The 27,184-nt window shown below is 50.4% G+C and overlaps 1 protein-coding gene and 1 pseudogene across 1 annotated transcript; one reads left to right on the top strand and one right to left on the bottom strand.

The window, feature by feature from the left end:
- CPLX4 (complexin 4) lies at positions 1-22,542 on the bottom strand. Its single transcript, XM_002713612.6, has 3 exons — positions 21,962-22,542; positions 16,600-16,687; positions 1-1,595 (listed from the first exon to the last, which is right to left on the bottom strand). The coding sequence occupies exons 1-3, from the start codon at positions 22,126-22,128 to the stop codon at positions 1,368-1,370; spliced, it is 483 nt and encodes a 160-aa protein (XP_002713658.1). The 5' UTR covers positions 22,129-22,542; the 3' UTR covers positions 1-1,367.
- Positions 9,033-9,797, top strand: LOC149123698 (large ribosomal subunit protein uL30 pseudogene; annotated as a pseudogene).
- Positions 22,543-27,184: the final 4,642 nt, after the last annotated feature.

Below are 27,184 nucleotides of genomic sequence, written 5' to 3'. Positions count from 1 at the left end.
GTGGTATCTGAGGTTTGTGGACTGGGCTGAATAGCTCCAAACGTTGCATCAACTTTCTCCCAGGAACTTCCCAGAGGGGCCACACTTTGCCAGGGATCATAGGTTTATAGATTTCTAATACTGTGTTTTATTTGTGTATTTTCAGAACATGAAGCTTCTGCTCATGTAACACATTCAGGAACTCTGGGTATAGGACAGGTTAGCCCCTAACTTTTGGGTCTGAGTTCCTCTTTCTCCTGATAAAGTTGTTCTTCCAGATCAAAACCTGTCTTTGAGCATTAGTGTTCCACTGAACTGATTCAATGAAAAACCGCTATTTGGGTTTGGTTGGGTTGGCTTTGGTGAATGAGCGTTGTGTGTTGAAGGCAAATCTGCTAAGAATAATTTCTTTTGAAAGAGAGACATTAGGAAGAAGAAATTGGGGTCTACCCTGGAAGATATGCAGAATGACTGGAAATTATTGAAGAGTAGTGGGTGGGGAGGAATAGGAGAAGAGAAGAGGAGAGGAGAGGAGGGGAGAGGAGGAGAGAGGAGAGGAGAGGAGAAGAGATAGGGAGAGGAGGCAAGAAGTGGAGAAGAGGATGAGAAAGAAGCGAGGTGTAGGAGGAGGAGGAGAGGAAGAGGAGGAGGAGGCAGGTGAGGAGAGACCAAGACAGACACTGATTTTCTTCATGTTGTATATTTGCCTACTCTTTTTGTTCCTATTGCTATCAGCATGTTTAGACAAGAGGAGTTACACTCAGCTCACAAGCAGCAACGGCCTTCAAGCTGTCCATCTGTCTCCAGTGTTGCCTCTCTCAAGTCCATTCCTCACGTGACCACTCGAAGGCTGATCTCCAAAGCGAAGGGCAGGTGGAGTCTGCTCTCTGCCTCCACTCCTCGTTCTTGGCCACATTCCTGCTACAGCCACTGGTGTCCACGTGTCGCCTGGATGAGAAGCATCGGCAACGCAAGGCGCCCGGGACTAGGGGGTGGCGTGACGTTGGTTGCCTTGGAGTCTGCCCTAGCTTTCCACATGGCTCTCAGAAGGAACCTGGAGCCATGCTATGGCAGGACAGGGTGAGACCCTGCTCTCTCGGGAAGCAAGCTGGAAGGGAAATGCCCTTTGCATCTGATTCTTCCTGGTGGTCCTGAAGGTGTTTAAGCAGACATGTGTCCTGCCCGGTCAGTTACAGCTGACATTTCATTCTCAGCCACATTTGTAACTACAAGCGAACTATGCTTCCTATTGCAAGGTGCTAGCCGGGGCCACAAACAACAACACGCTTGTCTTGTGCTTGTGGGTGCTTTATGGGTTAGCTGTGTTGAAATCTATGCGGCTCGGCACGGCCACGAGAGCGGGCGTGTCTGCCGATAGCGCTGGTCCCTCACATCACACAGCACTTCTGTTCGGCGGACTGCTTGATTTCTGTGAAGGTGGCCTGGGCCTTCTCCTTGATGGCATCCAAGTCCATGTTCTGCAGATTCTGTAAGTGCCCCAGAATGGAATCCTTATCCTCTTCCTCTTCCTGGTCCTCATCTACCATCTTCCGGAGGTCTTCGGGCAAATCCACATCATCTCCAGCTATCTGGATTTGATTCTCATCCATTTCACTCTGAAAAACAAACACAGAGATAGAGTTGCTACTCTAAAACCAACCAACCAGCTAACTAAATGAAAGACAAATGCAGCAGGAAAGCAAGAATCTGTCGAGAAGGGATGAAGTGAATGGCACACACGGCCATCTCCCTGCAGAGCCTGGTCTTGGTGGCTGCTGTGGAGACCGGAGCTCCTGGTGGAGAGACCCCTCCTTATTCCACCTTGGGCCAACCAGAACCTTCTAACACAGTGGTTGTCCAAGTGTGTTCCCTGGACAAGTAGCATTAACATCATCTAGGTGCCTGTTTGAGGCGCACATTTTTGGGGTGGGTGTTTTGGCATAGCTGTAAAGAGGCCGCTCTGTATGCTCACGGCCCATAATGGGGTGCCTGGGTCCATTTCCCAATTCTGCTCTCAATTCTAGCTCCCTCATGTGCACTCTTGGAAGCATCAGGTGACAGCTTAAGCAGTGAGGGTCTCTGACACCCATGTAGATCACCTGGATTGAGTTCTGGCCCAGCCCAGGCTGTTGTAAGAATTTGAGAAGATTGGAGGCACGTCTGTTTCCCTCTCTGCCTTTTAAATAATAATTTTAAAAATGTATGCAAAATTTCAGGCCCCACTTCCACCCTACTGAACTGGGAACTGTGGGGGTGGCCCCAGCCATTGGGATGCCCAGAAGCCCTCTGTCTGTGATGCTGATGGCCCAAGAGCTGGAGCACCTCATGGCAACTTCACCTCAGGGCTGCTTTGCAAATTTTGCATGGTTTATCAGCCCCACAGCCTCATGCTACAACTCAGCGGCCTGGCTGACCCCACTCCACAGGGTGACAGTGACCAGATAGAGCTCTGTCATTACACTCATTACACTTCAGTGACAATTGCTTAACTATCACTGCTTCCCTCCCTTCTGCAAGATGGCGGTCCCCTTGTGTGCACAGAAACGTGTCCACACCAAACTCAGACCCTCAGCACCTGGATGGAGTCATGCTGGCTAAATGAACCACCTGTGGCACGGCTCCTACTCAGAGCACCCTGATGCTGGTGCCATCGGCACAGTTTGCTCTAAGTACTTCATTTTGTGACGTACCCATGGAGGCCCCAGAATTCCTTAGTGCACATCTCCTGGTCTTTCAGATTCCTTTACTGCTTCGGCAGAAAAGAATCTAAAGAAAAATATTCCCTAGGAAAAGTTAAACAGTAGCTTATATTCCCAGATTGGAGATCAGGTTGTAACATGAAGTGAACAGGGGGGCGGGAGTCAGGGGTGGAGAAGATGAAAAAGAGTGACACTGATGATAGCGATAGGGCCACCTTCACTGCTTGGGACCAGCCTCGAATTTCCCGTGAAAACCCACATAAAGACAAAATGATCATCTTAATCTCAACCAGACCATTGGTTGGATTCAAAACAGCTTTCAGCATGCACTGAGTTCCCAGGATGGAGATCTGGGTTCCCTGGTCGGGGTGCCGAGCAGAAATGGTCAAAAAGAATCAGGCGCTGTCTCAGAGCAAACGGCACGGCAGGACGATGCATGGACCTTATTCTACCTCTGCAAAGTGGGCTGGAGGGACACACAGTCGAGAGCTTTCCAGCTCTGACCTCTAAGCACCAAATTCTTCCAGCCGATCCTTGGAGGGGCTGCAGCCAAACAGCCTGTCCCCAGGGCTCTCCCTTTTATCTGCTCCCCAGGCCGAGTGAGAGCCGAGCCTGGTCCCAGAGTTAGGGTAAGAGGCAGATTTCTGATGGCAAGCAGGCAGGGACGGACGTCACACGGGCCTCAGAGAAGGGCCACCGTCAGCAGCAGTCTCCGCAGCTGGGGAGGCCGTCCCTGCACTTGGCCCGGGCCTTGGACCCAGATTAATGAGTTCCCCATCAAACTGTTGTGGGATTAGTTAGGTAGCTAATCCCCAGAGGCTCCCGGCCAATCTTGCATTTCTGTTTACTTTTTATTTACCTACCCTTGCGGCTGCTTTTCTCACTGGTTGTCCTCTGGATTTTTTTTTCCAAGGAGAAGAGGCAAAGCAGGCATCAGCCTGTCCCTTCTCAGTCCACGAAAATGCCCTCTCGTATGCACCCACCTCCACACGGCAAGGAAATGACTGAGAGGACATTCCTGGGAATTCTAGCACCTTCCTGCTGGCTGTTGGTCAGAGCCCTGTGCGTGTCACTGGGAAGGTGAGCTCACCAGGTATGCTAAGACAGATCCAGCTCACAAGGGCTCGTGGGATGGTGCTCTCCTGCCTCCTGTCCACGGGCGTCCTCAGCAAGGCCAGCTCTCCCACCCTTGGCCTCTGGAGAGGCTCTTGTGTGGTCACTCTTGCAAGGGTGACTGTGAGGTGGATTTTGCATTGATGCTGCTTGCCCAGGGAGGGGAGAGGACTGGGCGGGGAGGGGACAGTCCACGCTGCCTTACACCTTACAAAAGGGATCTCCAATGCTCCAGCTTCTACCAAAGTGGCTCTCAAAGTGGGGTCCCCAGGGCCGCTTCCTCAGCCTCTCCCAGGGAGGGGAACGCCCGGAACCATGGGCCTTCTCATGGCCCTGGCCCGGCCCAGATTCAAAATGCGGTAAATCTGGAACAGGCTAATCTTTACGTCGGTAATTTTGTATCGCCCACGAACGATGTTGTCAGTAGCCAAATGGTCCTTGGCAGACAGCAGGTCCCCCACCCACCTTGTTAGAGATGCACACTCTTGGGACCCACTGACCCAGAAACTCAGGGGCTGGGCCCAGCACTCAGTCCTCCTGGGGATTCCAGCACCTGCTACATTGAGATCCACAGCTCTACATTTCTCAAAGACAGGCTACAACCGTCTCACCCTACATTCCAGAGCCCAGCAGCATTTGGAGTGCGTAGACACACACAATAGACCCCTATTGTGTGATCACCAGTGAGCCTATTGTCCGGGACTCCAGCAACCTCAAAATGACTGGAGAAAGCTCTGTCTCCATAGCTGTCCCTCACGTTCCTACTCCTGTCGGGGAAGCCCAGCCTAGTGGAGTGGGCGTTAGCCTGAGACCAATTGTCTGCGTGAGAATGTAAGCTCCATGGCTCAGGCTGTGTGACCCGGGGTGCCTTACCCAACCTCTCTGAGTTTATTTCCTTGTCTGTTCATTAGGGATGATATTATTTGCTTTAGAGTTGTGCAGGATTAATTAGATGGCAACTATTATTTAGAGCCTATTAAGCACTCAACCAGCAGAAGCTATTCACAAAATAGCAATGCCCAGAGTGGGTGGGGATTTGCCCCAGGGTAATCCTGCCCCGGCTCTTGGTCCCATCCGCAGGCCACCCGCTCTTTGCCCCTCACTTCTGCCCTGGGAATGACAGGCTCGCTCTTTGTCACGAGCCAGCCTTCCAGCACCGGGCTCTCAGTTCTGGGAGGAGGCTGTCTAGTGGCACTGTGTCCCTTACTGTTGTCAGTGTCCCCACCCTCCTTGTACCCGACACTTGATTATCAGAGTCCCTGACTCCACCCCTTCCTGGGAAGGGCCGGGGCCTGGTGCTTCTGCCTCACCTGCTGCCCTCTGGCTGCTCCCAGCTCAGCCTGCTTCCTGGGCACCGGCCTGCCCAGGATGCCAGGTGGGCTCTGGGATGCACTTGGGACAAAGCGGATGTGGGCTTAGATGGGGGGCAGGCGCTATTGACCCCGTAGGCAGCATTGGATGTGGCCACTGGCTGTGGGCAGCGCCACACTCACAGTTGTTCTAAGAACAATGTCACCGTCCCTCCAATCAGCAGCACGGTTGCTGCGGGTGATGACCAAAGTTCTGGAATTCATTGCCCTGGACATAACCTGCACTGCAGACACACCTTTGATGAAGGCTGGGCTGACCAGACAGGGCTGGTGAGTGGCTAGAGGATGAATGACACCCATGGAGCCGAGCCTGGGGCCGTGGGCTTGTTAGCACTGGCTCCTAAGCATGTGAGCTGCCCCAGACCTAGGCCTGGCCAAGTGTCAGCGTCTCACTTGTAGCCACTGCAGCCTACCCAGCCTGCTAGTCTGTAGCCTAGAAGGAGACACTGAGGTTCAAGTCCAGGGTTTGTCATTTATCCGCTGCATGACTTTGGGGGAGTCCCCTTACGTTTCTGAGGCCCACTGCAAGGACCCCCCAGGTGCACTGGTGAGCAGATTAAGTATGGCAGGTTGTGCAATGGCCTCACGAGCAGCTGGGGTTATTAGTATTTGGGGGAAGAGGGAGTGTCCCTTGGATAAAGGAGGCCTGGATAGTGACCCGAGGGTGGGAGAGCATCGGCCCTTCAGACAGGGATCCTGGCCACAGCAAGCAAGTAGGAAGCACCAGTGGGATTTGCACAGCGGCCCCAGCCAGCCCACTGCTTCCTTTCCCTGTGAACACCCTGCTGGCCAGACCCCGTCTGCAGTTCCAACAATGGCTGTCTTGTCCACACTTCCTGCCACCCATGGACAAATCTCAGACTGGGGAGGCCGGGGCTGTTCTTGGCACAGTTCACACTTGAAGGAAAGGCAGCGAGGCCTCATGACAACTAGTGCAGCTCCAGCGGCCGTGCCACAGCCTCACCGCAGGTGCAGGGAGGGGGTAGGGGCGCAAGGGCTGAGAACCAGAGCCTGGACGAGTGAGTGCATGACGGGGGGAAGTGAGCCAGCTGTAATTAGGGGGCTTACGGGCCCTATTTTATTCTCAGAGGGTCTGTTTCAGAGGTCTTCTCATTTCTAGAAATCTTATCAATTTGGGATATTGTTTAATGCAGCTAAAAGCTGATTATTTTTATGCCAGCTGACTGGGATCCGTCCTAATCTCTTGTTTTTAACCAGACTTATTATCTGCATTGCCAATGCTGACTGCTCCATTAGGTAAATCGCTCCATGTCAGGCCAGCATCACTCCCTGGGACCCGGCATCTCGAAGGGAAGCGTGGCCCTGGGCTTCAGACTGCCTCCTCTGTAGACCTACAGCAATGGCCTTTACCTTTTGCCAGACTTGAGACACAATGATAAAGGATCTTCGGTGGTTTTATCTTCAGAAAAGCTGAGGAGGCCGGCGCCATGGCTCAATAGGCTAATCCTCCGCCTGCGGCGCCGGCACACCGGGCTCTAGTCCTGGTCGGGGCACCGGATTCTGTCTCGGTTGCCCCTCTTCCAGGCCAGTTCTGTGCTGTGGCCAGGGAGTGCAGTGGAGGATGGCCCAAGTGCTTGGGCCCTGCACCCCATGGGAGACCAGGATAAGTCCCTGGCTCCTGCCATCGGATCAGCGTGGTGCGTCAGCCGCAGCGCACCGGCCATTGGAGAGTGCACCAATGGCAAAGGAAGACCTTTCTCTCTGTCTCTCCCTCTCATTGTCCACTCTGCCTGTCAAAAAAAAAAAAAAAAAAAAAAAAAAAAAAAAAAGAAAAGAAAAGAAAAAAAAGAAAAAGAAAGAAAAGAAAAGCTGAGGGTGCAATGGAGTCCAGCCAAGCTTGGTGTACAAGCAAATAAACATGCGGCATGTTAGGTGGGTCTGGCTTTAGTCTTGACCTGTTTATTTATGCTTGGTCTATAGGGCACCCAGCAGCTGGATGAAGAGATTTCTTTTGCGTTGATGAGTTCATCTACCGCTGGCTGCATGCAGGCTTCCGAGGCTCGTGGGCTTCAGCAGCGTCACCTCTCCCTGTCCTGGTGGCTGAGACCCTTGGCTGCACTTGCTGGCTCCTCCCTCTGCTGTCCACCTCTCTTCAATGACTTTAAGAGTCCCCCGCGCACCCAGATGGGACAGATGGTGTGGATTTGTCTTTTTGCGTTAGAGGCACGGGTTGTCAATGCTGATGGAGAGGGTGCTTGGATCCGGCCCTGCGTGGCACTGGCTGTGCGTGTCTTGCACTTCACTTCTTCCGTGGGCAGTGCAGAGGGACTCAGGGGCTCGGAGGGGCTGCTTCTCCAAGCCTCCCACCACAGAGCAGGAAACCGGGGTCCCGAGAGGTGAAGACCCTTGGGAAAGGTCATTATCCTGGTCAGGAATGTGGCCAGCCCCGCTAGGGGGTAGCAGCCCAGGGTGGCGGGGTCACACTGGCTTGAGGTCAGAGGTTGCTCTGCTGTTTGCCGGCTCTGGGATCCGGGGAAGTCGCTCTCCCTCTCTGAGCCAGCATTCTCTGCGAAGCGGACGCCATCTCTGCCTACCAACCCCGGGTGGTTGTGAGGAATCAGGGGGAAGCTGCTGTGGCTACGGAGCTCGCACTGCACGTCTGCTTCGCGGTGTCCAATCGCCTCCTCCCCATCCCCGCGTTCCCGCTAACTTGGCGTGAGCGGGAGGAGCACATGGAAGTGGGGCAGTGAGGGAGGGCAGCCCGCGACGGGACCTCCGCCACCCGCCACCAGAAACAGCTGCGCAGGAGCAAGAGGGTTTGTGGCTGAGACCCTGCTGGGCCGCCCCCGGAGCTCCCGGTCAAGGCGAGACTGGCAAGGAAGGGTCCAGAATCGTCTTTATTATTTTATAAGAGGTGGATTAGTTTGGTCCTAATGGAGCTTTTAGGGGGACACGTCCAGAGAGCTCTATTGAGAGAGTTTCTTCTAGATCCATCTTTACGCCAAACGATGCCCTTAATACAGCAGACAAACACCAGGTGTAACTAAAGCATACAGCTCAGCAGGGGGGCCGGCATGATTTTTCAATGACTAACCTAGACTGACAATTCTGTTAATAGGATTAGGGCTCATTGTGGAACTGTTTTCTCTTATTAATTTGGCTTGACTTCTATATACATTCTGAATTGCCTGGGATAAGTGGCGCATTTGCTTTTAGGAAGAATCTTGTGACTATCTTGAAAACATTACCTCCTCTGTTTGAAAAAAAAATGACATTTAAATTTCAATACAAAGTCACGTCTGTGTTTTATACAACATTAAAATTGCAGTTATAACTACAAATCACACCCAGGCTTACTCTTTTAATGTGGTCCTTATAGAAGATTAGTTTTTTTTTCTTGTTCTTTTTTTCACTTTGTTCTTTGGGTATTTCTTTCCTTTTTCCCTAGGATATCCATCCACTGAGTGAGCACTCTGTGAGTGTGTATGTGTATGTAAGCATGCAACTTCTATATACCAGCACATGCTAGGCACTACACAAACATCTGTGATAGGTATAAATACTCAAGGTCACAGGGTAACGGAAGAGACATGTACTCAAGGTGTGTCCCAATCCAGCCTTAAGTAGGAAAAGGGAAGTCATGGAAGGTTCTGGAAGAAATGGCATTAACCAAAGTTTTACAAAATGGAAGGGAACTCTAGGGGTCAGGTGCAGGAGACAAAGTGGGAGGGAGGTCCAGCCCAGCTGGGGAGTGGCCTGAGGTGAGTCTGGAAAGACAGGAGCCACATCTCAGCCTCCAGGTCTGGAGTGTGGGCTTTGTTTGCAAAGTCATGCTAAAGCCCTGGGGAGGGTGGGGAAGAAACAGAGGCAACAGGGGCAGATTCACCTCTTACTTTTCCCGGCTGGAACCATGGAGGGTGCGGAAGAGCAGACTGGTCCTAGTGTTCCAGAAACACTCAAGAAAAAGCGGAGGAATTCCGCAGAGCTGAAGATTAAGAGTCTGAGAAAGGAGTTTGCCCAAAAGAAGCTTCGAAAGGCAAGGAGAAAGCTTACCTATAAAAAGCTAAGCACTACCCCAAGGAACACAGGCAGATGCCCAGAACTGTGGTTTGGACAGCAAGGGCGGCACGAGAAGCTGGCAACTTCTATGCACCTGCAGAGCCCCGACTGGCATTTGTCATCAGGATCAGAGCTATCCATGGTGTGAGCCCCAAGGGTTGCAGCTTCCTCGCCTTTGCCAGATCCTCACTGACGCCTTTGTTAAGCTCCACGAGGCTTTGATTAACATGCTGAGGATTGCGGAACTACATAGTGCAAGGGGTACCCAAATCTAAAGTCAGTAAGTGAACTTGTATACAAGCGTGGCTGTGGCAAGATCAGTAAGAAGCGAACTGCCTTGACAGATAACACTCTGCTTGCCCGTTCTCTCAGTAAACATAATATCATCTGCACAGAGGAGCTGATGCACGAGGTCTGTACTGTTGGAAAACACTTCAAGGAAGCAAATGACTTCCTGTGGCCCTTCAAGCCACCTTCTCCCCGAGGTGGGGTGAAGAAAAAGACCGCGCGTCTTGTAGAGGGTGGAGATGCAGGCAACAGAAAACAGATCCACAGGCTTCTTAGAAGGAGGACAACCGTGTCTGCTAGGATATTTTTTTGTAATCTGGTCAGATAATAAACAGCGACTACACTCAAATTGGAAAAAAAAAAGATTTGCATTTTTGGACACCTCACTCTGCAGTTTTTTTGTGTGTGTGTGTGGTTTTTTTTTTTTTTTTTTTTTTTTTTTTTACAGGCAGAGTGGACAGTGAGAGAGAGAGAGAGAGAGAAAGGTCTTCCTTTGTCGTTGGTTCACCCTCCAATGGTGCACTGCGCCTATCCGAAAGCAGGAGCCAGGAGCCAGGTGCTTCTCCTGGTCTCCCATGGGGTGCAGGGCCCAAGCACTTGGGCCATCCTCCACTGCACTCCCGGGACACAGCAGAGAGCTGGACTGGAAGAGGGGCAACCGGGACAGAATCCGGCGCCCCGACCGGGACTAGAACCCGGTGTGCCGGTGCCGCAAGGCGGAGGATTAGCCTATTGAGCTGCGGCACCGGCCTCACTCTGCAGTTTTAAGAGGAGCAAGACCCAAAGTAGAAAACCTACATTAAGGGACAGAGGTGAGAGATGCCGAGGCTTGCGCTTGGGGATGAGTTGAGAACTATACAGAAAGTGACTTGGTGATGTCCTGGATGTGACCCCTAGTGGGGCGGGAAGCATCGGGCTGACTCCCAGCTGCCAGCCTGGAGCGGGGTGGCCGGGACAGCCACCCGTGGGGTGAAGCCTGGGGGAAGGGGGAGGTTTGGGAACAATGAGCAGGGGCATTTTGCTCTGTCCTCAAGGCGGCTGGGTAAGGGAGACAGAGCAGTGAGCTTCGGCAGCAGTCGTGTCTGGAGGAAGAGATCTGAGAGTCAGCAGCACACAGGAGGCGGCAGGAAGTGCCAGCCGGAGGCAGCCAGCCAGGGAGGGCATGCAGACCGGAGTGGGGCACCCTGGGATGTCCCCATGGCTGGGGCCGACCCGAGAAGAAGACAAAGAAACAGCTGCAGGAGAATGATAGCCGGAAGGGGAGAGAGGGCTTGGGCAGGAAGTGACCGCCAGCGCCGGCTGCCTGCCAGGGACACAGAGGCCCCTGAAGAAGAGATGGGACTGAGGTGGACTGCCGGGGTCCGGAGGAAGCCGGCTTGGGCAAGGCAGTGGGAGCAGAGCCACTTACGAGATGACACCTGGTCGGCTGGTGGTAGCTGGGAGACGTTTGGTCTCCTTTATAAACCAGCAACCAGGAGAGGAGGAGAAATGGAAGATTCGGCATGGGAATAATTAGAGGAGCCCGATCCAAATCTAGTGGGAGAGTCACGCCTCCTGTCAAGTGCTGGAGCGACCTGTGATTCACAAACTGAGTGAAGGCTGGATGTGTGCATGTGTCATTACAATGACTGGTAGAGACACACACACTCCACGTTTCAGCAGTGTGTTTACTGCACACACGTGATAACTTCTCTGATGACTGCAATGAATGATGGTCATCAAAAGACAAATAGTATTGTCAATACTGTTTATCTAGAAGGCCAGGGTCTACTTTGCTCCCTTTCAAAGAGTCAAACCTGCTTTCCCCAGTCAGCAGCGGAGTGAAACTCTTTCTCATAGGAAAACACCAGCCAAGTAATTTCTTTAGAAAATGCAGTTCTAATTCCAAAATGACACTGTTCTCCTCATCAGACCTGACAGCTCCTGGGAACACATTTTCTGCAGCTGGCTCCTCACTGGGCCTTGGGTAGGGCAAGGCTCAGGGCTGAGTTCTGCTGTTGTCTAACCCGGGGAATTGTGAATGGGGCCCGAGGGGTCAGGTCTGTTACCTGGAGGATTTGTTGGATGCCCCTGGCTCCCTGTGGGCTGGTCATGGTATTACTAGCATGGTTTATGCAGGATAGATTTTTTAACACGGCACAGGGCTAACTCTTCTGCAAAGCTCACGGGGAGGACCTCAGGGGGCCACTTAAAGCCCAGGGGACGCCTGGTCTGTGCCTGTCCTGGCTGGAGGGTGTGCAGAGTCCAAAGTCTACTGGTGCGGAAGAACTATGCCCTTTGGAGAGGGAGAGGGGAGGAAGAAGCCCAAGAAGTACTGGATGGAGAATAAGGAGATGTGAATTCCCATGGGTCACAGGAAGTCTTGTGACCCTGGGCAAGTCCCTACATTTGCACCATTTTTAGGAGCGTGCATTGAGTGTATACCTATGGGATGGGCTTTTTCCCCCCTCAGTGTGCAAAACAAGTTTAATAAAAAGAGAAAAACTGCCCAGACACTGCTGTCAAGGAGACAAGGTGTTGTGGTCGCCAGGATTCTAGAAGGAGCATTCACAAAGGCAGGAGGGGTCCGGTGCTCCCCTTTCCCCCCTCCCAGGCACCCAGCCAAGGACTCCGGATTCTGTGGCCCTAATGGCTCCTTCTGGGTCCAGCCCTCCACAGCCCTCCTGTCAGAGCCGGCTCCCCGCGGGCCTGCGTCCCCTCTCTTCCCGCCACCCCCTTAGCACACTGCATGCCTGGGGCTCACAGCCCCAGTGACTGGTGGGCACTGCCTGGGGGTCCAGGGCCTGGCCCCTTAAAGCAGCATCCGCAAACCCACAACCTAGATTCCCACGGCGGTTGCTGCTGGCATCAAACCTCCCCCTAGCAGGGGCTTCCCTGCACACAGACAGGACTGTCACCTGCAGCTAGGGGGTCACCGGTGGGCGGGACACCGTCAGAATCAGAGCGCGTAGTTCACGGCCTGGGAAGTGACCCTGTGCCCTTAGTCTGCCGCCAGCCTTCACTGCCCCAGCCATAGCTTGGCTGAATATGCCGGCCATTCTCTCACTATCCCGGGTACCGCGGAGACAGATGACAGCACGGCACCCCCAACGCACCCTCCGGGGGCCCTGGAGCTGTCTGGAACCGCGCGATCCGCTCCATCACACCAAAACCGTGCGCTGTCCTACCAAGTCCCCTCCGGGGGCGGACTCCTTTCTCATCAAGCCGCGTGGGTGCGTCCTTCGGCTCAGGGAACGCCAGGGGGCGCGGGTCCCCCAGGCGGCAGGGGCTGTGCCTGCGCTCCACCGCCCAGGTCAGCTTAGACCCGAGCAGCCGCCGCGGGGCCCGGCCGAGCTCAGCCTGGGAAGCCGCTCGCGGCCAGGGCCGGGGCGGGGGAGACGGAGGCGCTGCGCGCGGAGGCCGATGTGATCCCGGGAGTTTTATTGTGCACTTTCTATCATGGACCGCTAGGCTAGGTTACACGTCCCATGTCCTTACAGGCAACTGTCACTCATGGTGTTTCTAGCATGTCTACACCACAAATTCTTGACCTGTCGTGTGTAGACCCCGTTTGTGCAAAATGTAGGCATCGTAAGAAAGGCCCTTAGAGGGCCTCTGGATGGAAGTAAAATCTGCAGCGAAGCCCGCTGGCTGGTGAAAACCTCACCTTATTTATTCGGAATGGAGGCATTCCTTTAGTCAGAACCCGGACCCTGGGGGTGGGGCCCGGTGCCACTCCCTGAAATGCTGAGATGATACAGGTTATCCCAGATGACTAAGCACCCAATTTTGAGCCACATGGAGTTCACAACTAGCTTAAAACTTTGGGGACAGTTCAAATACTAAGAGTAGAAAGAAGGGCCAGTTTGGTGGTGCAGTGCGTTAAGCTGCCGGCTGCTGAGCTGAGTCCTGGCTGCTCCACTTCCCATCCAGCTCCCTCTGATGCGCCTGGGAAGTAAGTGGGGGAAGACGGAGCAAGTGCTTGGGGCTCCCTGCCACCCACATGGGAGGCGCAGATGGAGTTCCAGGCTCCTGGCTTCTGCCTGGCCTAGCCCTGGCCCCTGTGGTTATCTGAGGAGTGAATCGCCAATGGAACGACCTCTCTTCCTGTAACTCTGCCTTTCAAATAAATAAGTAAACCTTAAGAAAAAGAGTGGGAAAAAAGGAGAAGAAGTAGACACTCCGGGCCCATCCTTTCCTACCTTGCTCTTTTTCATGGTTGGAGGCCTAACCTCTACCCTGGCTCTGCCGCTTAGTAGCTGTGGGGTTTTGCAAAGCTTAATCCTCCTGAAGTTGTCTCAGGCCTAAAATGAGGTGGTGGCATTAGATTAGAATAACTCTAAGTCCTCCTTAAGGGTCCATGAAAAAAAATCAGGTGAAGTCTTAAATGTTGCACGCGTGTGAAGCAGCTGTGAAATGAGGGTGCTGGGGGCAGCTAAAGGTAAGGGGCTCCGCCCCTCACTGTGCTCACCATATGGTTTGTCTTCTGGAGGTTCATGAGCTGGGAGTCTGGTTCCCAAAGTTATGGTGTTAGACAGCTGATGGGAACTCTAAAGGGTGGGCCTAGAGGCAGGTAACAGGGCCACGACCGCCCGTGGGGAGGCATCAGCCTGGTCTAGAGGAGCAGGTTAGTTCTCAGGGTGAGCCTGGCCCCTCCCTTGCCTCTTCCTCGATCACCTGACCTCTCCTTTCGCACACGTCTGCCATGCTGTGTGCACTTCCCAGCCACCAGCATCTTGAGCCCAACACACCTCTTCTCTTTATCTACCAGCCAGCACCAGGGGCTCCGGACCAGCCACACAGAATGGCTGAGCCATCTGCAACCTCTGTGGACGGAGCCGTCGTCACTCTCCAGGGAGCATCTGAATTGCATGCCAATAACTCTTTCCTCTTGCCATAATTTCTGTTGAAAGACTCTTGTCTTGCTTGATACAGGGTTGGGAGATTGTTTTTATTTTCTCTGAAAAGCAACTAAACCTTGTTGCTAGGCCTGCCTGGTGAGGATCTGCAAATGAGCAGGACTGCTGACCCCTGCCAGGGAAGACAGAGACCAAAGGGAGGAGTCTTGAGTTTCAGGGACCTCAAGTTGTTGCATTGATTGACTTCACACCCCCGTTTGCTTCCCCGAGGAATATCAACCCTGTCTGATATTCCGAGACAAAGACCCGCTGCCCTCATTTTACAGATGAGAAAATTGAGGCTCGTATTTTTTCTTTTTTAAACCACATGCTGCACCGTGACATAGTGACAAGAGCCAGAACTGAAATCCGGCTCTCCTTAGCGCCCCACAAAAGAACAGAACAGTCATCAAAAAGTCAGTTTCTCAATCTTTGTGGAAGAAGCACGCTCAGTGGATTGTGTGTGCATGTAAGTGTGTGCATGTGAGTGTGTGTGCATGTGAGTGGGATTGTGTGTGAGTATGTGTGCATGTCAGTGTGTGTGTGCATGTGCATGTGTGTGTGTGTGTAAGAGTGTGTGAAATTTCTGCTTCATTGCAAATAAGACTCGTGGTGCTTTCCTCAGTGGGAGCCGAGTGGGAAGGCTGGGGCTGGAGTTCAGCAGCCTGAATCGGAGCCCGCCTTCCTGCCTAGGGAGCCACTCTGCCAGACAGCCAGTGGGACATCCCAGGGCGGGGTGGTTGAGGAAACCCACCAGACAATGAAAGTGGAAGGGACTGTGCCAAGAAATACTTCACTCTTCCAAAATGCAAGCCCCGTGGGAAAAAGCGTAAAACCAGAATGGAGACAGTGGTGGGACGAGCAAGGCATTCTTGTCCCCATTATCTGGCTGCAAATGAAAATGAGCGTCAGTTGTCCCGTGAATTGTCGCCCCCGGCTAAGCATCACGGGGTGCTCTTGGCAACTGACCTCTCCTGCAGGCTGGGGCTGCCCAGCTTTGTGGTTTCAGCAGAGACCTTGCACAGACAGCAGCTCTCCCCTTGTTCAGTGTTTCTGAGGTCAGAAGCCTTCCTGGGAGTTGCAGGGGACCCACGGAAGGCACTGGTTCAGGGGGGCTTTCTCTCATCTTCGGGGCAGGCCTGCACTTTGGAGGGAGATTTTTCTCTGGCTGGAAGGTGCATTCTGCAATATGGAGTTGAACGGCCAGCCCAGCAGGTGTGAGGTCCTCCACGGGTGTGGGAGGGGAGGAGCTGAGAAGAAGTGAGCTAGGATGGCAAAGGGCTGGGCCTGAACGGTCCCTCTGAGCCAGGTGCCACGATGTTCAACACCACCTCTTGTCACCAGGAGACCAGCCACTCACTCGACCACTGCCTACAGACACCTCCGCTCAGCCAGCGCCCAGTCGGGTAAGACGGTGCCAGGTTATGCCCGTCACTCCCACATTGTCTCCAAAAGCAAGCAACGGACTGTCCCTTTTATACAGAAGCAGAATGCCATCGAAGTCCAGACTGTGGGCTCTGCCTTTCCTAGATGTCTGGCTGATAGCAGGCAGGGGTTTTCCTTATGTGTCAGCTTCCTCTGCAGGGGTGAGTGAACCTCAGCGAATTAACAGACGTACAGCACAGCACCTGGCGCCTGGGGAGAGCTCAACAAATGTCAGCTGTGATTGTTTTCCCTATTGTCTAGTTACACACAGAAGTCCTGTATTCTTCTGATAAACATACATGGAAATGTCATTCTGAGTGGACGTTTGGCCTAGCAGTAAGCTGCAGGTTGGGACACCCACATCCCATTGTGGGTTCCTAGGTTCGAGTACTGACTCCACTTCCGGTTCCAGCTTTGTGCTAATGCAGATTCTGGGAGGCAGCAGATGGCAGCTCAAATAGTTGGGTCTCTGCTGCCCATGTGGGAGCCCCGGGCTGAGAAGGCAGCTTCCAGCTCCAGCCTGGCCCAGCCTCAGGCCCTGTAGGCATTTGTGCAGTGAGTCAGCAAAAGGGGGCATTCTATCTTTCTCCCTCCCACCAAAAAAAAAATTAAATTGTCATCTACTGCAGTCTATTTTTTTCAAGTGGCCATGAAAGTTCATGGAGCGAATATCTGGAATCAATGTTTCACCAACTCTGAGCTCAGTGCCCTTCTCACTATACCAAGCACCTCAGTCAAGATGGAGACGCATGCATGTTCTTGAGTGTCACCTTTCGCTCATCGGGTGGGACGGATCGCGTGCTCCCGGGTTCAGAGCACCTTTCTTACCTTCGGGAGCCTGTACTTCTCCCTGAGATGGACACGGAGGCACGCCCTCTCCGCCTTTTTCTGCGTAAATGCTGCGTCTCTTTCCATCCTAGAAGACACAGAATGAAGACTATAAGGGTACAGGCAGCTCAGCACGTCCCAGCCACCGACCACAGGAGCAGCCACCGGGCTCCGCCTGAGTTCCCGAAGCCTGCAGACAGCTGGCAAACCAGAGATGTTTTCTTTCCTGCTTTCCCAAACACCTGGCTTTCTGTCACCTCCGTACATGACAGAACACAGACTTCTAAATCCTAAGGACACCGTGGTCCTGGAAATCTGATGCTGCAGACCTGGCGAGGGGCAGGTGAGTGTTGCTGGAGAGTTGCTGATGGAATGTAGGGCCCGGTGCTGAACGTCGCAGAGCCACCTGGTTAGAATACAGCTCCCGGGCGAGTTTCCAGTCCTGCCCCATCGGAATCCCTGGGGCCGGAAGGGGCAGCTACACTTCCAACAAGCTCCATGAGTGACTTTCATGCAAGCCAGAACAGGGTCTCAGTGACCAGGGCCAGGGGGATCCTTTGTGGGCCCATGGAATTTGGGGGTATGCTACAAACCTGTTTCCCTTCAGTGTCGCCCTCTCCCTACCCCAGTGTAGCCACAGTGTTCCCTCTCTTGTTTGGCAAGAAGTATCCCCAAGGGAGGCCGTGCAGGTGGGGCACTGCTCTGAGGAAGACCTAACCAGATTGCGTTACGCTGGGCTGAAATGGACTCCCTCGCTCATGATTGATGACCCAGACAAAGACAGGCACTTTTGGGGCTGTCTGTAAGCTCACGAGAACCACGGCCCTTCTGAGCTGCACACACAGGTGCGTTATTGGTGGGTAAACCTTTACACGTGGCCCTGTGCTCTGGCCATGTTGAACCAACACGGGGCCAAGCTGAACAAATGAAATCTCTTTGGGAATTTGGACTTGGGACTCAGGCAGCCTGGAAGTGTGGCTGGCACTGTCGCACGTGAACTTGAAGGCCATTTTCTGTCTTTGGCCTTCAGGCACACGGTCTGGGTGGCAGAATGCAAGGGGACAGGCTGGCTGCTGGGATGGAAGTAGTGGCAAGAGTGGGCAAGCGCGCAGCTGGCTTCCTATCGGCCGCTGGTTCTCGGTTGGGTGCTCATGAGGCCTGCTGGGGTTCCTTCTCATGGATTTGTTAAAGCATCTTTGCATGAAACATTGTTTGTGCTTAAAAAAAAAAAAGCTTTCATTTTTCAGGTGAAAATAGTTTTCCATTTCCTGACTCCAAGTTTTGAAATAATCTTAAACCTTACACAAAAGACTACCAGGCAGGGCTGCATCGGAAGCAGCAATCAGATTAAACTACTGATCCCTGGGCAGAATACTCTGAAATGATTTCCATCTGCAGGGCTGGAGTAGGGAGGGAGCACTGGGTTCAACCTTCCGGCACTGGAGCGGGAAACTGAACAGAGTGACTTGGTGACTTCTCCGAGACTGGTGACCTGCAGCATGGGAAGGAAGTCCATCTTCCCTGCTAGATTAGTAAACCCTTAACACATTCAGAAAAGTTCAAACAGTTTTACAGTAGAACCCATATCCTCACCATCTAGATTCTACAATTCGCAACTCACTGTGTTGTTGCACGTCTCAACCTCCACCTATCCAATATTTCCATCTTTTTGGCGCAAAGTTGAAGACATCCTTACATTTCCCGATGTCATATGATTGACTAGAGCTATGGACTTGTTTTTGTTTTAGGGTCCTTTTTTTTTTTAAGAAAAAATTGCATTTGATTCAGTGCACAAGCCTTATGTGGAGCCCCTAGATGCACACATCTGTGAAACTCAAGCCCCTATCAAGATATGACACATCAATTTCTCCTGAAAAAATGCCCGCCTTCGCATCACCAGTGAACACCTGCTGTCCCTGGGAGGCAGCCAGCCATCTTTGCCAACCACAATGGTTCAGGTGGTTTGGCCTGGTCTGGAACGTCATCTCATTGGAACCACACACTTCAATTCTTTTGTGTGGAAAGCTTCCTTACTCAGTATAAAAATCTTTTCAGATTCATCCACAGGGTTCTCACTACCAATCATTTCTTCCCTTTTGCTGCTGAGTAGTATTCCAGGGTATGCATGAGCTCAGATAAACCATGGTTTATTCCTGCTCCTGTTGATGCACACCCGAGCCCTTTCCCATCTGGGGCCACGGTGGAGGAATCTCCCATGAGCGTTCCTGGGCAAGTCTCCTCCTACGTGTAGCTTCATTTCTTCTCTGTGAGTATCTGGGCATGGGAGTGCTGAGCTGCGGGGCGATTTTGTTGAGTACGTATGGTTTTACAAGAAACTGCCAGTTCTTTGTCCAAGATGGTTATATTTTCTTACACCACAGGAAACAAGAGGTGTTAGTGGTTTCACATTTTGACCAATATTTGTTATTTTTGGCCTTCTGAATTTTAGTTGCTGTGGTGTTAACTTCTTTGCATTTCTTTAATCATAAAGAAGTTTTCATTGTGTATATCCTGTGAGGTGTTTGTTCAATTCTTTTCTGAATGATTTTTTGCTTTAATGATTGAGTTGTCATTCTTCATATATCCTAGAGCCCATTCCTTTGTGAGATATGTTTGCAAATATTGTCTCAATCAGTGGTTTGCCAAATATTTATCTTCATAAAGGTGCCTTTTGGCACACAAACGGTTACATTCTGATTGCCCTCATTTTAAAATGTTAGGGTTATTGCTTTCTGGGTCTGAAAAAGAAATCTTCACCTACTTCCAGCTTGCAAAAATATCTCTTTTTTCCACCCCTAAAAGCTTTACAATTTTAGCTTTTTATTTAGGCTGATTGTGCGTATCAGATTAAATGTTAGTGCCTAGTGTAAGGCAGAAGTCCAAGTGACTGTTTCCCAGTTATTTCAGCGCCTTTTGTCGAAAAGGTGTTCCTCTGGATTGTATGGGCACCTTGGTTGAAAAATCTGATGACTGCATTAGTTGCACTGAGCCATGCAGAGACCCACTGCTTAGATCCCAGGACTCCAGAGCCAGTCTACGGAGGACTCGGTATCACTGACTGCTCTGGGTCTGCCACCCAGACCCCTTGGTAGACTGAAACTTCCTGCCAAAGAAAACCCGCCTCTTCCATCTCAGTCCCCTTCTCACAGCGCCTGCCCCAAAGAAGGAGTCCAAACATTCAGTGAACAAAGTGAAGTTCGGAGTCAGCTTACACTGGTATTGCAGGGACTCTTGAACCAGGGCCAGAACATAAGGTGAGGGGCATCTCAACGTACCTGAGGGATGAAGAGGTGACTGTGCGATTCCTTCACAAACGTTCTATTTAGGGACAGTCCTCTGTCCATAGAAATGCTCTCAGTAGAGGGGACAGAAATCTGGCCACAGAAGGAAAGTAAATGGATGTGCAGTAGAGGGCCTTGTTAAGTAGCTTTTCAGTTATACTTGGTAGAGTCCCACATTTTTCTAAAGTAACAAGGACAGTTTTAAGAGGCTTTACTTCTGAATATTCATTTTCTATATAATTTATATATAAATATATTTACATATATAAGTGAATATGTTTAATTATACCTCTATATATTTATATGTTTATGTTATATGTACTTCCATATATTTCTGAATATTCACTACATATATATAGCTGTCTCTGCAATGAACTCGTGGTGAGCCATTTTTGACACCTACTTCTGGATGTTGCAGTATTGATGATGAAGCCCTTGAGAACTCAATCAATGAACTGGAAGTCATTCTCTTGCCTCAGGCTGCCCCATTGTCTTGGGACTATCTCTTAAAGCAGGAAAGTTCCAGGGCCTGTGCTGTGGCTTAGCCAGTAAAGCTGCTGCCTGCAGTGTGGGCATCCCATATGGGCGCTGGCTCGAGTCCTGGCTGCTCCACTTCCTATCCAGGCTCTCTGCTATGGCCTGGGAAAGCAATGGAAGATGGTTCAAGTGCTTGGGCCCCTGCACCCACGTGGGAGACCTGGAGGAAGCTCCTGGCTTCGGATTGGTACAGCCTGGCCGCTGTGGCCATCTGGGGAGTGAACCAGCTGATGGAAGACATCTTTTTCTCTCTCTGCCTCTCTGTAACTCTGCCTTTCAAATAAAATAAATACATCTTTAAAAAAAAAGAGAGAGCAAGTTCCTGAATTTACAGTATCCTCACAACCACACAGAAAGCCGAGTAGTTGGCAAATAGCGCTATTGGCTGATCAACCATATACCATTTAGGCATTTTTTTGAGCTTTGATGTGGCCAGATGTAAAAATCAGAGAAAAGCAGAACATTAGATAATCGGACAGAAGCTATATCTGCAACCAGATGGATCACTTGAATGTATTAAATGCTATTTTGCATGCTCAGCTATAGAGACTAAGTCTTTGCCCACTTTTTCATTTTTTTTTTTTTTAAGACTTATTCATTTGAAAGGCAGAGTTACAGAGAGAACTTCTGTCTGCTGGTTCACTCCCCAAATGGCCGCAGCAACCTGGGCTGGGCCAGGCCAAAGCTGGGAGCCAAGAACTCTGTCCGGGTCTCCCACGTGGGGGCCGGGGCCCAAGCACTCGGGCCATCTTCCACTGAATACGTACATTAGCAGGGAGCTGGATTGGAGTGGAGCAGCAGGAACTCAAAGCAGCACTCTTCTGCCATGTGGGTGTTGCAAACCCACTCTGACCACCTTTTTGCTACCCCCCTTGAGCTGAACATGCTTTGTGCTGCTGTTGCATTTCTTCCTCATTCTTGCTTTCCTTTTTCAGCTGTGTTTCTCACACAGGCTTGAGAAAAGCCAGCCAGCGGTGCAGGCGGGCTGCTGCTTGCTTTCACCTGGGTAGTCACACAGCATCATTTTTGCAGCTGCATCTACTTTTTAAAAATTGTTGTTGATTTTGACTTTCATCTACCAAGCATAGTACATTCCAGGCAGTTTGTAAGCTATAAGATCTTTCAGAAAAACACACCAGACAAGGTTTCCACTAAATGTTGGCTTTCTATTTCCTTTGTTCCCCCAGCTCATTAACTTTTCCACCTGTAATCATCTTGACCATAGGACTTAGGCAACTATTGTGTCATTGACCATTAGCAAACTCTGCATGGTGACAAAAAAGAAAAATGTTCCTTCTGTAACCTACAATGATATTTAACCTCTGGACTGATGCTTTAATTCTTTGCTGGCTATTAAAAGATGCACAATCAGACAAGGAGGTTGTAGCTGCTGACGCTAGGGAATCTGTCCCCTCAGCAGACTCAACATCCCTGGGGTTGGACGTGAAAGGAAGCTTCTGGGTGGGGGGACAAGCGGGGGCAATGCCGAGGGCGCGGCCGGGGTGCGTGGCTCGCGCCCGGGACGCCGAGCCGCGCGTACTCACTTCTCCTCGATCATTTGCTTTTGGTACTCTTCGTACTCCTCTCTCGTCATCCCGTGAGCTGCAGCAGGCTCGGACGCGCCTCCTTCTTCTTTCTTCTCTTCCGAACCCCCTCCAAATCCCAGGTTCTTTACCTGGTTACTGATCATACTTTTCATGAAGAAAGCCATGGTGTCTGGCCCAGGAAAAACCAAACCCAAACTCAGACAAAACCTGGGAGTCAAAAAAAAAAAAAAAAATCCAACCCTCCAAACCAGCCAGGACAAAACCTGCAAATATTCTCAACGCCCGCAGCCCGTGCGAGAGTGCAGGATTCTGCACCGTCTCCTCTCCTCAAGGGCATGATGACAGTGCGGAGCGCTTTGCCGGTTGTAAGCTGGATTAGTGTGGCGAACTCCTCCGTGCACAGAGGCAGATGGTTCCCATAACCAAACACGCGGCCAGATGCAGCTGGCTGCCCTCTGCCTCCATGCACCAAGCTAATTTCCCAGGCAAAGCAAGCACTGCTCACGCTGTCCGTCCCTCTCTCGCTACCTGTTTGTCAATTTTAAATTACAAGCACAGCAGGGCTTCATCTCAAGTCCTGTTGCAATTTAGTTAATCAGGGCTGACTGATTTTTAGGGCTGTGGTAGAATTCCCAAATACCAGCCCCTGGGCACAGCATCCTGTTGTTGCAAACTGAGTCCAGAGAGAGAGAGAGAGAAAACCCAAAGTGCTTCATTACACAACAACAATCCTTTGGCTCCATCATTTTCACTCATTGGATGCTATGGACTGTGTAAGATTTGCTTTGGGGTTGGCTGGGCTTTTGTACTGCTTCAGTGGTCGTGTGGCTGGGGCACACACGCACACACACACAGACACACAACTCAGTCGGGGTGAGCCAGCAGGTTGACACTGGAAGATGAGCCTTCTCTCGCGGGCAAGCGTTTCTCTGCTAGGTGTCACCCTTCCAGCATTCTGATCCACCAGGCGGGAGTGCCTGTGGGTGGAATCATCCTTACGTAGCGGCTGCTCCTCTCAGTCTGCTTCCCGGGGGCCTGCACAGGCTCACAGGTGAACTTGGAGACACCTTGGCAATGTTCTGTAATGCGGCAGGTTCTCTACAGCTGTGGCTTCCTCTAGGTCAGGGGAGGAGCTGAGTACGGCTAAGACTTTAATCTACGCGAGTATCTTTCTAATTAAAGCACTCCAGGGCTGGGGACGCCATGTAACCTCTTTGTAACCTATGCTTATTATGTTAACCAAGGGCACCAGCCCTCCCAGGAAATAAATCATGATCTCTCACATTGTACTGAATGGTATCACTTGGATGTTTGCCTAAAGCGCTTGCTTTATAGATAGATGTCAAGCTCTTCTTTCCCTTTTACTTATCTATGTTATTTTTTATTTATTTTTTAAGGAAATACATTTTTACTTTAAAAGGAGGGAGGTGGAGAGGCAAAGAGTGTCGTGCTATGGGAACCTGAAGTCCAAAAGGGCTCATGCACACGTTCAGTAATTCCAAAGAAAACCAGCCAGAAATCGGGCCGTGAGAGGCCACAGTCATACGCTGCCCAGCTCAGGAGCACAGTATTCAACAGTGCGGGAGCCGACACTCAGCCCAGCCCGGGGCTCCCAGAATCTGCAGCTGCACTGGGCTCCTGTTTGTCCTTCTCACCTGATTCTACTTCCCATGTTTCTCAGGGAGGCGAGACGAGGCCCATCCCAGGGCCACCCCGGGGAGGGCTGTGTCTCCCAGGGGAAGGACTGAGTCATGGGCCATCCCTGCAGAGAGACAGAGCCCTCCCATCTGCTGCTTCACTCCCCTGATGCGCACAACAGCCACGGTTGGGCCGGGCCAATGCGAGGAAGCTGGCGATAGGTCCAAGTCTCCCACCTAGGTGGCAGAGAGCCAAGCATTGGAGCCATCGCCTGCTGCCTCCCAGGGTCAGCACCAGCAGGAAGCCAGAACGGGGAGTAGAGCAGGCACTTGAACGTGAGCACTGCTGCACTGGACATGAGTATCCCAAACATAGCTTAACCACTGTGCACACGTCTAACATGCTCATCTATTTTAAAACGTTGTTACAAGTGTCTCCATACGAAAGACTGAGAGACAACATAAACTTTACTCAGTATTCTCTGTTGTAAACATACATTACCGCCACTCTTTCAGGTGGGATGCTCATCACATGCAAACCATTATCCCTGAATGATGGCTTATATTAAATCATTAAACCATGTTTCATCTCCACGGAGGCCTGTGTCAGACACAGGGCTCATAGAACCTCCCAGACGTCCACTAAAGCCTTCGCCTTGTGCTCCTCGTCTGGTGTTTGTTTTCAACTAGAAAAGCACACAGGAATTCTCCTTTAGAAAATACTGGACAGGTGTTTCATGATATTAAAATGCGTTTTTATTTCCAAAAGAAAAGGACACCCTGGTGAAACTCCATTCTCATAAACAGTTTTGGTCAGAAAGTAAGATCTCCGGGGTTACCAACAGTTAGTTTGGGTTTGCTAGGCCTGAATCAGAGGATTAATCCTCTCTGTGAAAGAACACACCAAAATACCAACCAAAAAAAATGGAAATCCATTTTCTTATGAAGACTTAAATTACTTAAAATCGGTTATAAAAATGTATTCATTAACAATTAGGAAATAATATTAATCATGAGCTGTCAATTCTAAACTCTAAACCCAATTTGTAAAGCAGTTCCCCTCACAGCCCTTTTCTGTTTGTGTTATCTCTATCCATATGCATGTATCTGTATATATTTGTATCTATATGTATGTGTGAGTGCCTATCTGTATGTATATGTGTGCCTGTAGATGCGTGTATCTGGAAGTGAATGTGTGTCTGTGTGTGTAAACTCCCATGTATGTGCTTGTGTATCCGTATGTGTGTATAAGTGTATCTATATTTACATGCATGTATGTAGCTGTATGTATGAGTGTAGATATATGTATCTGTATGTAAACATTTATGTGTAAATATATGTGTGTGTGAGTCGTCAAGGAATAGAGACTCTCAGGTGGTGGCCACAGCACCGTGGCAACTGAATTCCCCATGTTACGGCTTTGTTTTATGAAATCACATCTCTGTTTCCCAAAAAGATAATTCCATTGCAAATGAGGTCATGTCTCAAAACACGTTTTACTGCTCAATCTGTTACAGGGGCCCTTTAACTTGGACATCCACGTGACGCTGCTGTATGTATCTCCTAGGCGTGTTTGTAGACTCTTTCACTGCTCCAGAAGGGTGAGTAAACACCCCAGCGTTCATGAAATGGGAACACTGAGTTTCCCCTCTGCTGGCTCCCTCCATATTTGAATAGAACCTCGCCTCCTTCCCTGGCCTGCAAGGCCTTATGTGATTCAGCCCTTGTTCCAGTCCCACCTTCCACACTCCATTGCTCACTCTGCTCTAAGCGTCGTGAGGTCCTTGTCCCTTGGGCCACGCTTGTCCTCAAGGAGCCTCCTGGATTGCTCCTCTCACATACCCCCATGGCCCATCCATACTGAACTCATACCTGAGTTCAAATTTACCTTTGTAAGGAAATTAAATTGGCAAATAAAAGAGCTGGCTGCACCTCAATGTTTACTGCAGATCAATTCTCAATAGCTAAGACCTGGAATCAACCTAAATGCCCATCAACAGAAGACTGGATAAAGAAATTATGGGACATGTACTCTATAGAATACTATACAGCAGTAAAAAACAATGACATCCGGTCATTTGCAACAAGATGGAGGAATCTGGAAAACATCATGCTGAGTGAAATAAGCCAGTCCCAAAGGGACAAATATCATATGTTCTCCCTGACCGGTGACAACTAACTGAGCACCAAAAAGGAAACCTGTTGAAGTGAAACAGACACTATGAGAAACAATGACTTGATCAGTCCTTGTCCTGACTGTTGAGGAACAACTTATTATTTTATTCATTTTAGTATTTTTTTTTCATTCTACTTAATACCATTGAACTTTTTAGCACATAATTATTCTTAGGTGTTGAAATTTAACTGAAAAGTGATCCCTGTTAAATATGACTGGGAATAAGAGAGGGAGGAGATGTACAGTTCAGCACATGCTCACTCAGACTTACCCCTAATGGTAGAGATAGAAACGTGCCAGGGGATTCCAAATCAATCCCATCAAAGTAGCATGTACCAATGCCACCTTACTAGTCATAGTGATCGGTTTAAGTTCTTTTTTATTTTTTAAAGATTTTATTTATTTTATTTGAGAGTTAAGAGTTACAGACAGTGAGAGGGAGAGACAGAAAGAAAGGTCTTCCTTCCGTTGGTTCACTCCCCAAATGGCCGCAACAGCCGAAGCTGAGCCGATCCAAAGTCAGGAGCCAGGAGCTTCTTCCTGGTCTCCCATTTGGGTGCAGGAGCCCAAGCACTTGGGCCATCTTCCACTGCTTTCCCAGGCAGCTGCAGAGAGCTGGACTGGAAGTGGAGCAGCTGGGACTACAACCGGTGCCCATATGGGATGCTGGCATCACAAGTGGAGGATTAACCTATTGAGCCACAGTGCTGGCCTCAAGTTTAAGTTCATAATTGATCATAATGATAGGATTAATTGTCAAAGGGATCACATAAACAAGACTAGTGACTGCTAATAATAATTGATAGAATTAAAAAGGAGAGAATGAGCCAACATGGGAAGCAGGACACACAGCAGACTCATAGAATGGCAGATGCCCTAAACAGCACTCTGGCCTCAGAATCAGCCCTTAAGGCGTTCAGATCTGGCTAAAAAGCCCATGAGAGTTTCTCAGGCATTGAAAGCCAAGAAACTGTGACAAAAAAAATTACCTAAATGAAATATCTCTGTGAGTGAGAACCCAGTGGAAAGAATGGGCCATCAAAGAAGGAGGTACCTTTCTCTGAAGGGAGGAGAGAACTTCCACTTGATTATGGCCTTGTCTAAATAAGGTTTGAGTTTGTGAACTCAAGAGGATTCCATAGCTTTGGCAGCTCATGACAAGAGCCTCGGGTGATCACTGACGTCATAAATAAGAATGTCAATTGTTAAATCAACAACAGGAGTCACTATACACTTGCTCCCCATGTAGGATCTCTGTCCTTAACGTGTTGTACTATGTGAATTAACAGTAAAACTACTACTCAAACAGTACTTCATACTTTGTGTATCTGTGTGGGTGCAAATTGTTGAAATCTTTACTTAGTATATACCAAGTTGATCTTCTGTATATAAAGATAATTGAAAATG

This window comes from Oryctolagus cuniculus, chromosome 10 (genome assembly GCF_051225735.1).
Source record: "Oryctolagus cuniculus isolate XC-2025 breed Fujian yellow rabbit chromosome 10, ASM5122573v1, whole genome shotgun sequence".
Classification (NCBI taxonomy): domain Eukaryota; kingdom Metazoa; phylum Chordata; class Mammalia; order Lagomorpha; family Leporidae; genus Oryctolagus; species Oryctolagus cuniculus.
The sequence above is the reverse complement of the archived record's forward strand: the minus strand, read 5'-3'. Positions and strand labels throughout refer to the sequence as shown.

Excerpts from the sequence above, each read along its gene's own strand:
- CPLX4 (XM_002713612.6), bottom strand. The coding sequence starts at position 22,128 with ATGGCTTTCTTCATGAAAAGTATGATCAGTAACCAGGTAAAGAACCTG. Across the intron at positions 16,688-21,961 it reads AAGCAAATGATCGAGGAGAA|GATGGAAAGAGACGCAGCAT; the intron begins GTGAGTACGCGC and ends TGTGTCTTCTAG. Across the intron at positions 1,596-16,599 it reads AGAAGTACAGGCTCCCGAAG|AGTGAAATGGATGAGAATCA; the intron begins GTAAGAAAGGTG and ends TTTGTTTTTCAG.